General features: G+C 33.5%; 1 protein-coding gene across 1 annotated transcript in view; it reads right to left on the reverse strand.

Annotated features, from left to right (window-relative positions):
* CEP290 (centrosomal protein 290) overlaps window positions 1-15,174 on the reverse strand; it is a 115,344-nt gene that overhangs the window by 60,832 nt on the left and 39,338 nt on the right. The window contains 6 exon segments of the mRNA XM_074270939.1: window positions 3,335-3,469; window positions 3,710-3,817; window positions 4,150-4,314; window positions 5,180-5,635; window positions 6,553-6,664; window positions 10,773-10,924. Of these exon segments, the coding sequence (XP_074127040.1) occupies window positions 3,335-3,469; window positions 3,710-3,817; window positions 4,150-4,314; window positions 5,180-5,635; window positions 6,553-6,664; window positions 10,773-10,924 (1,128 nt within the window).

A 15,174-nucleotide genomic window follows, 5' to 3' on the forward strand; every position in this document is an offset into this window, starting at 1 on the left:
GCGATTATGGAGTTATGCTCAAAAAGTTATCAAACTGTACATACCCTTTGATCCAGCAGTGTTGATACTGAGCTTATATCTCAAAGAGACTTAAAGAAGGGAAAGGGACTTGTATGTGCAAAAAAGTTTGTGGCAGCCCTCTTTGTAGCGGCCAGAAACTGGAAACTGAGTGGATGCTCATCAATTGGAGAATGGCTGAATAAATTGTAGTATATGAATGTTATGGAATATTATTATTCTGTAAGAAATGACCAGCAGGATGATTTCAGAAAGGCCTGGAGAGACTTATATGAACTGATGCTGAGTGAAATGAGCAGAACCAGAAGATCATTATATACTTTAACAACAATACTATATGATGATCAATTCTGATGGACATGGCCCTCTTCAACAATGAGATGAAACAAATCATTTCCAATAGAGCAGTAATGAATTGAACCAGCTACACCCAGCGAAAGAACTCTGGGAAACGAGTGTGAACCACTACATAGAATCCTCAAACCCTCTATTTTTGTCAGTTTGCATTTTTGATTTCCTTCACAGGTTAATTGTACACTATTTCAAAGTCCGATTCTTCTTGTGCAGCAAAATAACTGTATGGACATGTATACATATATTATATTTAACATATGTTCTGTACTGTGTACCTGGGAGGGAAGGGAGGAGGTTCAGGAGAACAGTGTGTGTCCGTCAAGGCCAGTTCAAAAGGATGTTTATCTAGAGACTGGTAACTGTCTCAGAGTAATCTGCCTAGAGATTGATGACTGGTTCAGAGTAGCTTGTAACAGGGCAGGGAAAAGGACAAGGATATCTGGGCTGGGAATGATGTGAATCGGGATATAAAAAGAATTGTAACTGCCCCAGAGAGAGAGAGAGAGAGAGAAAGAGAGGGAGGGAGAGAGAGAGAGAGAGAGAGGGAGAGAGAGAGAGAGAGAGAGAGAGAGAGAGAGAGAGAGAGAGAGAGAGAGAGAGAGAGAGAAGAATGGGGTGTGGACAGAAGATGTAGAGTGCACAATAAACGCTTGCATTTGCTGAACTATCTGGTGTGCTAGGTGCTCTATTAGTAGGAACACAGCTGGAGAGGAGCTGTGCTGGAGACGTCAGAAGACCCCTGGGGGATGGTAAGGAATCCAGTTGAGACCCCTTGAGTGAGTAAGGGAACTCTACAAACATATACTTTAATATATTTAACATGTATTGGTCTACCTGCCATCTGTGGGAGTGGGTGGAGACAAGGAGGGGAAAAATTGGAATAAAAGGTTTTGCAACTGCCAATGCTGAAAAATTACCCTTGCATATATCTTGTAAATAAAAAGCTATAATAATAAAAAATTAAATAAAATATATGAAAAAGTGTTTTACCAAATTCTTTCCATGACACAAATATGACTCTGATACCAAAATCAGGTAGAGCAAAAATAGGTGAAAAAAATTGCAAAGAAATTTTCTTATTGAAAATTTTAAATAAAATGCTATCAAGTAGACAAGAGAAATATATCAGAAAGATCATACACTCTGAGAAAATGCAGAGCTAGTTGAACATTATTAAAACTATAATAAGCATCAATAACCACATCAATAATAAAAACAACAAAAATTATATTATTATCTCCACAGATATAGAAAAAACTTTTGATTTAAAAAAAATCCATTCCTATCAGAAACACTAAAAAAAAACCTAAGAGTAAATGAAGGCTTTCAAGCAATATAAATCTAAAATCAAAAGTAAGTATTACTTGTAATGAAGATCAATGGGGAATTGATTGGAATGCAAATTTCCCAATAACATAAGAAAACTAATGATGTTCATTATCATCACTATTATTCAGTATTTTTCTGGAAATATGCTAGTTATAAACAAGACAAAAAAAGTTGAATAAATAAAACTAAACAATAAAGGAAACAAAACTATCATCTCTGTTCATAATTTGATGATATTCTAAAAGAACCCTAGAAAATACCCTAAAAAATTAATTGAACAATGAACTTTAAAGAAGTTACAGCATATACACAAGTCACCTCTAGTTATACTTATATGTCACAAAACTCAACAGAAAGAGATATAAAGAGAACTTCTTCTTAAAAGAATCACAGACAATATAAAATGCTTGGGAGTCTTATCTGACAAAAGAAACCTAGGGACTACATGAACACAATTGCAAAATAACTTATCACACAAAGATAGACCTGAACAACTGGAGAAATATCCATTGCCCAAGTAGCCCAAGACAATAAATAAAAAGTCAATTCTATATAAATATAGTTATTCATTGACATACAAAACTACTAACAATTAGTTTTTAGATCTAAAAAAAAATTAAAGTTCAGTTGTAAAAACAAAAGATCAAGTATATCAAGGAATCAAGAGAAAAAAATGATAGAATATGGCATAGAATTACTAGATTTCAAGCAATGTAGTGCTAGTTATCAAAATAATCTAGTGCTGGCTGAGAAATAGTGGTAGTTATGTTTTATAAACCCAAAGATCCAAGAATTGAGGTAAAGAACTCTCCAATTGAAAAAAAATTGATGGGAAATTTGAAAAACACTTTGACAGAAATTAGGCACACACCAACATCTTACACTGCATAATAAAATATAGTTAAGATGAGTAAATCATTTAGATATAAAAGGAGATATCATAAGTAAACTAGGGGAGCACAGAAATATGCACCTATGAGATCTATGATAAGGGAAGAGTTTACCCAGAAGAGATAGATAGGATCATGGGAAGTAAAACAGATAATTTTTATTACATGATATTAAAAGGTTTCTGCACAAACAAAAGCAATGCAGCCAAAATTAGAAGGAAAGCAAGCAATTTATTAAAAGTGTTATGTTAAAATTTTCATATAAAACTTTTTGGGGGGGATCTCTTTGCTAAAAGCAAAAATTAAATCAATTTCTAAGTCCTCATTGACAAATGACATTTTACAAAGTATACACACTAGAGAACCAATGCATGAGATTCACATAAGAAAGTAACATAGAATGAAAATTTAGGAACAATACTCAATTAAATAGTGAGGAATCAGGTATTTGTAGACAACTACTTCATGCTTTTCAGCTGCCACGTTATAGGTCACTGATCATCAATATGCTCAAAGAACAAAAGCAAAAGAGATCAGGTAGAAAAACCCAAATAAATAAATTATGTTTTTTTTACTTAGTGATTCATATCAGTTATATAAGGGAAAGGATTTAAAAGTAGTGACAGGAATATGTTTTAAAATTACTTATAAGTAACAATTAATTCTAAGCTTCACCTTCATGAATATACTACAACAAAGGAATTACACATGAATGTCTAATAATCACAAGGAAAATTAATTACCTCCTCCAATAATTTACAAGTTGCTTGTGTCTCCATGATTATTCGAACATTCTCCTTGATTTTTCTCAAAGCTATCTCAAGTTGATTTGGAAGAGGTAAACTAGGGTCTGGCATTGCTCCTGTAGCCTCTTCACACTGTTAGGAAATACAAATTTGCAAAAAACAGTTCTAACATAAAGAAAAATGCTCATTTTTCACAAGTGCATCAAAAGTATAGTTTAAATGCTTTTAAATCTCTTTTAAACATCAAAAGATAAAGCAAATAACAATTTTACCTGATTGGGGAAAATTTTTTTCATCCACTTACATTTTAGATTTTGCTATATGGTAAGAAATATGTGTTCTATTCACAATTCATTGTTAATCATTACATACCTTTCGAGCTGCATTCAAGATTTCATTTTGTTGACTATCAAACATATCTAGCTGACGTTCTAACTCAACTTCTCTTTGATCCCAGGTCACCTGCTGTTCTTCATGAATCTGTGAAAAAACAATTTACTTCAATAACAAAGAAGAAATTGGAAGAAATTTGCAAATATGTAATTGGAATAGCTAATGAAATAGGATGAGCAAAGGTATAAAACGTAATACCATTTCTGTATTTCTTCATTTCTATCTTTACTATTATAAAAATCATTCATTTCTAAAATGATTTTAAAAAGAGAAACTAAATTTATGCTGTATTACAATAACAATGGGAACTCCTTACAGTCAGGAGACTTATAGTATTCACATGGGTAATAGATCAGATTTTTAAAGATCCTATAAGACAAAATAATGGGTCCCATGTAGTTACATCTAAATTTATGCACCTTGTTTTGATGCACAATCTCTTCTTCTAGATTACTAATTGTATGTTCATATTCAGAAATTATATTTTTCAAATATTTTATTTCTTCTTTATCTTTCACTAATTCTCTATTGAGCTTGAGTTCTTGAAGACGAAGTTCTTCTATTTTCATATGCCAATCAATTACCTAGACAAGACAAAAAAAAGAAATGTGTATGTATGTTTATATATGTGTATGTGTATATGTATTTGTACTATATGAGGCACATAAAGGAGTATAATAAACATAAATACTATTCATTTTAATTACTTCAATTGTGTTAGATCATATATCAAGCTTTCCATAATAAAGTTGTGCACTGCAAACTCCCTTATCTAGTGATATTCCAAAGTTTTCCAGTTAGAGGAAATAAAATATCTATAACCATTATACTTTAGCTAGGATGAATTATCTATTCAAATGACACTCACTTAGATAAATTGTGTGCTTTGCTACTGGAAAAAAAGTGTCCCAAATTTGAATAAGCAATTCACAATAATTAGACTTAGGTCCAAAGTAGCAACAATAAAACTTTGTAAGGAAAATTTCAGCTCAGTTCCCATCTGGAGGTACCCAGGTGGCATAGTGATGGAAGGCCTGACTTTGATTTGGGCCTTGCACATATCACAGGATCAGATTTAGAAAAGGATCATTAAAGGTTCTTGTGTCCACACCCATTTTATAAATGAGGAAACTAAGCCCAGAGAGATGAGGTGACCTGAGTGTCAAGAGGCAACATCTAAATCTTGTTCTTTCAGCTCTCATATCCTAGGTGTGTGACCCGGACTCAGAAAGTTGGTGAGTCTCTCCATACTCTAAGCAAGTCTGTAAGCCTGCAAGTAGAGGAACTCATTTGGGAGTTCTCTATTCCCAGGAAAATACAGGCTAGGCTCCTCACCCTGTTCCACCTGTTCTTACATCCTCAAGCCTGCAAATGACTCATGGAAGCAAAATCTTACAGAAATTCCACATGCAATTTTAACTTTAACATCTAAGACCAAGAACACCCTACCTTCTGGGCCCCCCTGGCATCCTTTAAAGTACTTATTAGCTCCTCAAGGCCTTTCAACTTTAATTCCAGCTCCAGCGTTTTGTTTTCCATAGTTCTCCGCTCCTCCTGACAAGTCCTGACTTCTTGCATGACTTGCAGTTTATCATTCTGGAGCTGAATCATTGTTTTGGAAAATTTCTCCTGCTGGGCCAAGGGCAAGGCCCCACTGAACTGTCGTCGCAAGGCCTGAATGGTGCTACGCAGATGCTTTGCTCTATTTCTCCCTTCCAGGCGGGCAAAGTACAGGCTCTGCTCCTTCTCATCAAGCTTTTGTTCAAGACGCAATTTGTAGGTCTCCATCTTCTGTAGCTGGGAAGTCACTGACTCCAACTTGCCAACAGAAGTGACTTCGCTCATTTGTAATGCAACAATATGCTGATGCAACTTGGCAATGAGGGCTTTTTCATCAGACTGTGCCTAGTGACAAAAGAATTTAGGAGGGTAAGAAAGAAGATGGAATCATACCTTTGCTTCCTTTCCCAGCTCAACTTTGACCAATTCCAAGAAGACTTTCTTGAAATGAGCTGCTCTTCCTCGAACTCTAAAACACGTGCAAACCCTCATCATACTGCATCAGCATTGAAGAGTTGCTACTAATACATGTTTCTACTCCCTTAAGATAACGGTAAAATGCTCAGAGACAAGAACCGTGTCTTGCTTATCTTCCTCGTCACATAGTTTGGTAACATAACATATCTGTCAGTTAAATTTTCACTCAAAGAGTTAGCTATTTTCATATAAAAGTGCTATTTATGGATATGTTATAATGTGACAAATTCAAGTATAGCACATGCTATAATAACCTACAAAGACCATTCTATCTTAAGTTTGAATCATCTGATGAAAGAATTCTCAATCAGAACACTTTGATTCTAGTCCTGGCTTCATTAAGCAGCCATTTCATTTGGGGATACCAAATTAATTCTTTTCAATACTTATACTACTGGCCCCTATTTTATGGGAATGATATGATTCTAATAAAAAATAGCATAGAACATATAAAGATATTTAAGGCTTTTGGTTTTGTTTTTTAAAGAAAAGCCAAATGTGGAAAAAAAAAAAAAACAATTAGAACTGTAGCTTACCTTAAGATATTTATGTACTTTTGTTCAGCATTATCTTTCTCATAATCAGCTCATGGGCCTATGTTAGATCCATACAAACACACACCTATTTTTTTCCCAACTCCCCTTTGTTCCCCCCTCCTTTTCTATTCCACAGAGAGGTTCAGTTGCAGGATATTCTAAATCATTGTAATTTATGAACCGTCTCCAACTGGATTTTTAAAAATTAGTAAATTCATACCTCTTGTGAAGAATTGATGCTATTCTTACCTGGTAGTCTAACACCTGCATTCTCAGAGATTCCACTTCCTTTTCTCTGGACTGCTGATGTGAACTCAGAGCTTCAACTTGAGTTTTGGCAATATCAGCAATCTCCTTAAGTCTAGTAAGTCATACAATCATAAGTAATACCATTTAGGCACATAATAATTTTCTAAATGCAAAATTAGGACTTGTTTCTGAAAATTACTCACAATTTCTATTTAAGACTGGTTTATAGGTTTTCTATTTAACATAAACAGACTATATCTGATATGCAATGGTTTGAATACAAGTGTACATTATAATATTAGGACAAAGATTATCAACAAAATGGCAGATCAGATGCTTTCCACAATCCCCACTAGACAGGTAGAGAGACTAGACTTGGGATTTTTAATTTTTATAGGAAAGTCTTGGAAAGGGAAATTTTTCTAACAGTATAGGTCAGGACCTTCTCTGCAACTCTGTTTAGATAGTGTCCTGAAAACTGTATAAGAGTAGGTCTCCAGGGTCATAAATACAGTACATATCAAAGACTAAACCTAAATAATGGACCTTCCTGGGCCTGGGTCTGTGCACATTTTAGAATCCCCTTCTGTTGTAAAAACTTAAACCAGTTCAAGTCATTCTCTGCTTGCTCCTCACAACACTTCAAAAATAATGGCATTTGGGCTTCTGTCTAAAGCAGTGGTCCTCAAACTTTTTTAGATAGGGGGCCAATTCACTGTCCCTCAGACTGCTGGAGGGTTGGACTATATAAACAAAAACTCATACTCTGTCTCCACCCCTCGACCCATTTGCCATAACCCGGCGGACCGCATAAACGTCCTCAGCGGGCCGAGTCTAGAATATAGTTTCCACTGCTCTCCAACCCTGTAAAAAGTCACATACCCTAATAATGCCATTCTGAAAAAGAAAGGTGAGTTAACAGAAGAACTGAGACAAGGTACTACTATAAGTAGCTCTACCAAGCCTAAACGAAAGGGGACTGGAACCCAGCTGCAATCAGCCCTATCTCTCCACAGGCTACAGATATAGCAAGGACTAACCCCAAGGAGGCTGACATGTGCCAGTGGGAAGAAAGCTGAGGAAGTATGGCAGTAAAGCCCCAGAGTTTTACCCTTAAGCAAAGGCAGAAGCCTGCAAGTGAGTGACAGAATATAAGAGAAAAAAAGAATGAAACACAAAAAGGCAAAAAAAAAAAAATTAAAACATAGAATGCAAATTGGCAAATGAACAGAAATGAGCCAAAAACTAGAGATTAAAACTGTCCTGACAAATAATTATGCAACAAAGAAAAATGAACTGATTTCTTATGAAACATTTTTTTGTAATTACTACAAAAGAATAGACAACATGAAATTTCAGAACTGTTCAAAAGTAATTATTTAACAAATGAAATCCATAACAAATTATGAATATATGTGTGTGTGTATATATGTATATACATACATATATACACACATGTATATATATTAGAATTTACATTTCTCAATGAAGAAATGTTTAAAATTTATTAGCAGACAGGAGGAAAAATTAAATGGATAGAGTTTTTTTTTTTCAAAAAGGCCAAAGAATGATGAACATCTTTGAAATCTGAAAATATTCAAGTGGCTGAAAATATGGAAAAAGAGGGAGGGGAAAGGTAATGTTTTTTAAAAATTCGATGTCTATCACAGCTAAAGCCAATGACATCTAAGGCAATGACAACTGTGTAAAAACTGTAGTCAATTTATGGATTAGAGAGTTCTCAGAAGAACTCAAGAAATCAAAAATGTCAATGTCATGGAAATATTTTATTTAAAAAAAAAAGCGATTTCGCATTTGCAAATGTAGGCAACAAAGAAACACTGGAATCTATAGATTACCTCAAGTGAAGAAATCTGTATACATCTACCTCAGAAACATGGAATAATTAAATTTAATAGAATAAGGCTTCATCTACTCCAGAGTTGGAGTGGGTATCTTAAGGTGTTGAGTCAAGGACATACCTTGCCTGCTATTCTCCCATGACATTATTTTTTTTCTACCTCTATCAAATATGGGCTGTGTACCTATTGGCCAAAATTCAATTTCTTGGGTAGTTCTTGTGTTTAGATCCTGAGCCAATGAGGAGGAGGGTTAGTGGTGGGAGGAGTATTTGTGTTAGGGACTATTTAAAGTGTCAAAACTATCCCAAAAAGTGCTTCCTCCTTTCAATTGCTTGATCAACTGGAGGGACACACGCTTCTCCTGAGAATGTATAATAAACTTTTGTTTTTCACCTAGAGATAGTTCCAGCTTTTTTTTATTAAATAGTGATCACTCACCATTCTGAGCCACACATGCCCAGTAAAAAATGTAAAGCATACAATTTTAAACACATAAAATATAATTTTTTTTGCACGAACACAATAAATTTTTGCACAAACAACAGACTAAGAATAAAAGCAGATTCTTAGCAGAGGGAATTCTCTGCATCAACTATTTATGATAGAAGTGAAAGACATTTAGAAAATTGACATAATTATAGGAAATTTAAGAGCTATTTCCTAATAAATAAGCATAAATGAAGAGATAGAACATTTAAAAAAAGGTAAAAAGAATCAACTATCATGAAAAATATTACAAATCATGCAAATGTAAATTGAAACAACTCTCAAAGTTTTATTTTTATACTCTTCAAGTTGTCAAGGATAATAAAGTGTCAAAACTGGAGGGGTTGTGAGATGACAGTAACATTAATGCATTGGTGGCAGTGTTACAAATCAATCCAATTCTGGAAAACAATTTGGAATTATGCAACTAAATACTAAGCTTTTAACACTTAACTAAGACATCCTACAATTAGACATAATTGAAATTACCTTCCATTTAGTATTAATTTTTTTTTAAGCCAGAGAAACATAGTGAGTACCCATCAGTCAGGTTATAATTAAACAAATATGATAGCAAATGTTTGTTGTAGCAAACAACAGATTAAATGTAAGCAATTCATAGAAAAATGAGAAGAATGAAATTAATGATACAAAGTGAATAAAGAAGAACTGAGAGAAGGATATTCCCAGTGCCTACAAGAATATAAATTAAAACATGAATAAAAGGCACTTGAAAGTCAATTCATTGCAAACAACTATATTGGTTTCAGAGAATAGAGAATGAAACATACATTGCCTGTCTAGGAAGAATGGTGGCTTTGTCATTTAGATTGGCTGTTTTGTTTTGTTTTTTTTTAATTCTGAAGGTAAGGTTCAATAAGAGAAAATTTGAGAAATGATTGTAATATTTAAAAAACACAAAGGGCAGTAAGTAAAACAATTTGAAAATCACCTATCACTATGCCAATTTGAAACATTTTTACAATACTATATAATTCTACAATACCATACAATTACAAATTGAAGTAAATTAAGATACTTACATAATAGTATTGCAAAGACTCTAAAGAGGTTATATTTTCATTAGGATACCAAAGGCTCCAGATGATTTGTGGCTATTGTATATAATATATTTATCTAGGATATCTCCAAATAGTTATGTATTTTTAACTATTCTGTAAAAGGAGACAATCCCTACCACACCTCATTTTCTCAACAATTTCACACGATTCAGTATTGGCCCTCTTTTCCTTTTATATTCTTTAATGCGTTTTGAAAAACCTTAAGACTTGATTTGATATGATGTAAAACAACTATTAAAAATGTATCTGTATGTATATTTTCAGGGTTGAGAGGGATGTAGAGGAGCTACATTTATTCTACCACTTTTTAAAAGCTCCAAAAATTAGGGTCAAAGTTTTAAAATTATCCTCAGTGAAAAATTAATTGCAGTAGGAACTGACAGATTGAATTCTGCACTGTTCCTTAAACATATGTCCTTTAGAAATTTAAGTACTGAACAGTCTATTTATATGGTTATAACATCAAGAAGAAAGAATATTTAAGGAAATTTTATACCCTATATGCAAAAATGTATCTGATGCATTAAGGTCTCTATAACGATGTTCTGAAGATTTAAAGTTTTTCATTATTTTCTTATACTTAAATGTAAAAACCAAAGAAGATTAACAGGTGTGAGTATTTATAAAAATGTAAAATAATTGGAACTTACAAAATGAGTCCTAGCAATAGTAGATTTGTATGTTCCAAAGTCACTTAATACCTTTTTTCATGAAAATAAATTATTGGATTAGATTTATCGCACTTTCACAAATAAAAACCAAAACATGTAGATGATTATAAAGTACTTACTTGGACACCTCCACCTTCAATTCCATTTCACTCTTTTCTAATTCTAGAATCCGCTTCCTATCAGCATCACTCACTTGCTTACTCACACTCTCGGCTAGTTCATCTCTTAACGTTTGTTCCAGTTGTTGGGCAGCCAAATTGATTTTAGTAAGCTTTAAAAAAAAAAAAAAAAAAAAAAAAGGATAACTAAAATGTCACTCTTGGAATATTTATGCATCTTTCCCTTTTTTCCTCCTTATTAAATTTAATCACATTCAGATGTCCAGTATTAAAATGTTTTTGAAAAATTTCAATGACCTTTACAAACACACATCTTTACTCACATCTCAACTACCTTCCAGTTCTTCTTTGTGAAATAGCCAATATGAATGGGGCATCTTCTCCTTTAATTCTTATGGTTCTTGTAGGTGTTTCAACAAAAGGATCAGAAGGGAATAAATGAAGTTCATTTTCTAAGTATGTATTCTAACACACATCTAACTACATTTTGCTGGATATCTTTTAGGGCAAACAATGGCTTTTGACAATTCAAACATACAAACATTCACTCTCTTATTTCTCTCTCCTCTCTTATTTCTCTCTCTCTCTCTCTCTCTCTCTCTCTCTCTCTCTCTCTCTCTCTCTCTCTCTCTCTCTCTCGTGTGTGTGTGTGTGTGTGTGTGTGTTTCTATACCTGCCTCTCTGTCTCTTTGGATTTGTTTCTGTCTCTCTTTTTCTCTCTAAGTAAACACAAACTACCTAAAGGTATCAATTTTGCTTCTAGTTCTTTTGGATAAATATTAAAAGAAGTCAATGACAAAAACACTCTCCTTCCCCCCATATACCATAGGGCCTGAGAGCCAGAATAGGAAGAAGATTCAGAGGCCATATAAATCCCAATCTCCTGAGATTACAAATAAATAACTTGAAACAAAGGAAAAGTGAATGATGTGGCTCAGGTCTCCCAGGCAGTGACCAATGCAGATGAATCTATCAATTCTACTTCCAAAACCAGTCTTTTTACTCAATGTGCTACGTTTCTTCCTCCAATACTATTAATAACACTTTTTTCTTTTTTCTTTTTCTTTTTTTTGTGATATACTTGGCTCTTTTCTTTTAATTTTTTTTATTTTATAATTTTTTTGACAGTATATATGCATGAGTAATTTTTTTATAATATTATCCCTTGTATTCATTTTTCCAAATTTTCCCCTCCCTCCCTCTACTCCCTCCCCTAGATGACAGGCAATCCCATACATTTTACATGTGTTACAGTATAACCTAGATACAATATATGTGTGTAAATCCAATTTTCTTGTTGCACGTTAAATATTAGGTTCCGAAGGTATAAGTAACCTAGGTAGATAGACAGTAGTGCTAACAATTTACATTCACTTCCCAGTGTTCCTTCTCTGGGTGTAGTTGTTTCTGTCCATCATTGATCAACTGGATTCTGTTCATTTCACTCAACATCAATTCATGTAAGTCTCTCCAAGCCTCTCTGTATTCATCCTGCTGGTCATTTCTTAAAGAGCAATAATATTCCATAACCTTCATATACCATAATTTACCCAACCATTCTCCAATTGATGGACATCCATTCATCTTCCAGTTTCTAGCCACTACGAAAAGAGCTGCCACAAACATTTTGGCACATACAGGTCCCTTTCCCCTCTTTAGTATTTCTTTGGGATATAATCCCAATAGCAGCACTGCTGGATCAAAGGGTATGCACAGTTTGATAACTTTTTGGGCATAGTTCCAAATTGCTCTCCAGAATGGCCGGATTCTTTCACAACTCCACCAACAATGTATTAGTGTCCCAGTTTTCCCACATCCCCCTCCAACATTCATCATTATTTAATAACACTTTTTTCAAAGGAAGAAGAATTAGAAGCAAAGTAAGTTTCCTATAAACAGAAGGTCTGTAAAAGAAATTATAGTGCATGCTCATGATGGAATAATATTGCTACACTCTAAGTCATGATGAATATGATAAATATGGAAAAGCACAGAAGAACTGAATTTATAAAAATAAAATAAAAGGAACTAGAAAAAACAACATTCACAGCAGTAAAATAATGAACTAGAAACAAGAATAATAATAAAACAAAAGTAATACAATGGTGCAAAATAACAATAACCAACACTGGCCTCAAAAAAAAAAAAAAAAATATGGGGAAAAAAAACTTCCCTCCCTTTTATGCAGAAATGAGGACCTTGGCTGCTTTTTAATATGTGCCAGGATCTTTTCTTTTTTAAAATATTGGATAAAATGTGGAAAACTTCATGAGTATGTATAATGTTCTGTTTCTCTATAATGTAATCGTTCTCTAGGAGCGAATCCTTTGGGGAGCTTCCAGAGGCAGCCTTAGTTTCAGTTCAGTTCAATAATCCCCAAATGCAGCCAGGAGTTAAAGTCCTTTACTATCTCTTTCCAAATCTTATCTCCTTCACTTGGGGCTCGGCTAGTTTTCTGGAGGCCTTTTTCTCTCCTTGGTTCCTGAGAGCTCTTGCTGCTAATCCTTTATCTCTTCCAGCTTCAGCCTCTAGCTCCCTCTGAATCCAAAGTCTCCAGCCAGCACAAAGGTTGAAAATGGAATGAATCAGACTCCACCTCCAAGAGTATGGGATTGTGGGTTTCCCAGAATTCAATCCTAGTTGTGAATCTCCCAAGGTCTTCTCCCAAAGTTCCCTCCTTGACTGAATCCTGACTCTCTATCCCTTCCCAGAGAGTGGGCTTTTTATATGCTCTCCAAAGGTGTGAGTCTAATGTGTGGACCAACGACCAAATTCCTTTAAAGGTGTAAACTCCTTTAAAGGTTTGAACTCCTTTAAAGGTGTGAACTAAGTACAGAAGTACCTTGTAAGAATCCTAACAAATATGTGCATTTCTGAGACTTGTATGTATGTTTCATATGAAGAGATATATAAATGCACACACCTTATCCAATTGTATCTAACTCTTTCCAAGTTAGGCCAAAAAAGCCTGATTTGAGATAAAAATTTTTAAAAATAAACTACTTATATGTTTTTAAAAGTAGATTTAAAGTACTATCACAGAATTTTATTATCTTTCTGAAAAGTAAATGACACAGAAATAGTAGAGAAAATGTCAGTTTTTCATATCTTGTTCCAGTGCTGTCCCAACTGAATTATTAATATTCATTTGTAGCACCAGAAATGCAGGAGGGAAAAATACTTTGTATTCTAGAATACTCATTTTTTCTGAAGAAGATATAAATAGATAACCACAGTGAAGATTTTGTTAATATCAAATTTAACTATCTGTAAAATGGAATACAGAAAGATGGGCAGATTAGCAATATCTGCTTTTGGGGGGATAAATATTTGGCTTTTTTTTCATTGCATTTTATTTTTCCAAATACATGCAAAGATAGTTTTCAACATTCACTTGCAAAACCAACTCATGTTCCAAATTTTTCTCCCTCTTCCTCTCCACCTCTCTCTAAGGCAGCAAGCAATCTAATATAGGTTAACAATGTGCAATATATGCATTTGGCTTTAAAAAATATTCATTATCAGGTTGTGTGTTGCTTGTTTGGTTTTTTTCAATTTTGTGCCTGAAATTCTCACTGGCTTGAAAAGAGTAAATAACACCTATTATTCCATTAGGCATATAATAAGAATTGTTCAGGAGACAAAGTAGGTACCAAAAATGACACAAGTAAAGTAGGATGGGAGAGAAGAATAACATCTAATAATTCTGATTTGTGTATCTGATCAACCTTCATATATAGTTGAGTTCTCAGACTTATAAGTTTTTATACATCTTTTCACTAAATATTTAAATGGGAAACAAATAGAAGAGCTAGTTGTTTAACAGCATTTAAATTACGTGCTTTTATTTTAAAACACTTAAAAATTAAGTAATTTCCAAAATTAATTTAAAATATCATTCAATTTCAATATGTATTACTACATATAATTTGGAACAAATCTTAGGGAAAAAAAAGTCAAGTTCCCATAAAAGAAACTTCAATATTGTTGGATATTTTTGAGGGAGTCTGCATTTTAACTCAATCCTAACAACATAATAGAAATAATGATTAAGCTGTGCACATACTTATAAACAAATTTTTTCTATACTACTATTAACGTCACATTTTATGAAACTAGATCCAAACAGCCCTCATTAGATTCTCAATTGAATAGTTGAAAGGAATGAGTACCATTCTTGATTCTTGATTCACAGACTGAAAATGATAGATAAGTGAGATAGACAGCTGTGAAAATTAATTTTTAAAAAATCATCACTTACAGAAATGTGGCTAAAATTTGAAGGGAAAAAAGTCACATTTATCAGCATGAATTTTTAAAAATACTCATTCTAAATACATAGCATCATGATTTAAAATAATGTGTTATTACTTACCAACTTTCTGTGTATCTACTTTAACCA

This window comes from Sminthopsis crassicaudata, chromosome 5 (genome assembly GCF_048593235.1).
Source record: "Sminthopsis crassicaudata isolate SCR6 chromosome 5, ASM4859323v1, whole genome shotgun sequence".
In the NCBI taxonomy this organism is placed as follows: Eukaryota; Metazoa; Chordata; class Mammalia; order Dasyuromorphia; family Dasyuridae; genus Sminthopsis; species Sminthopsis crassicaudata.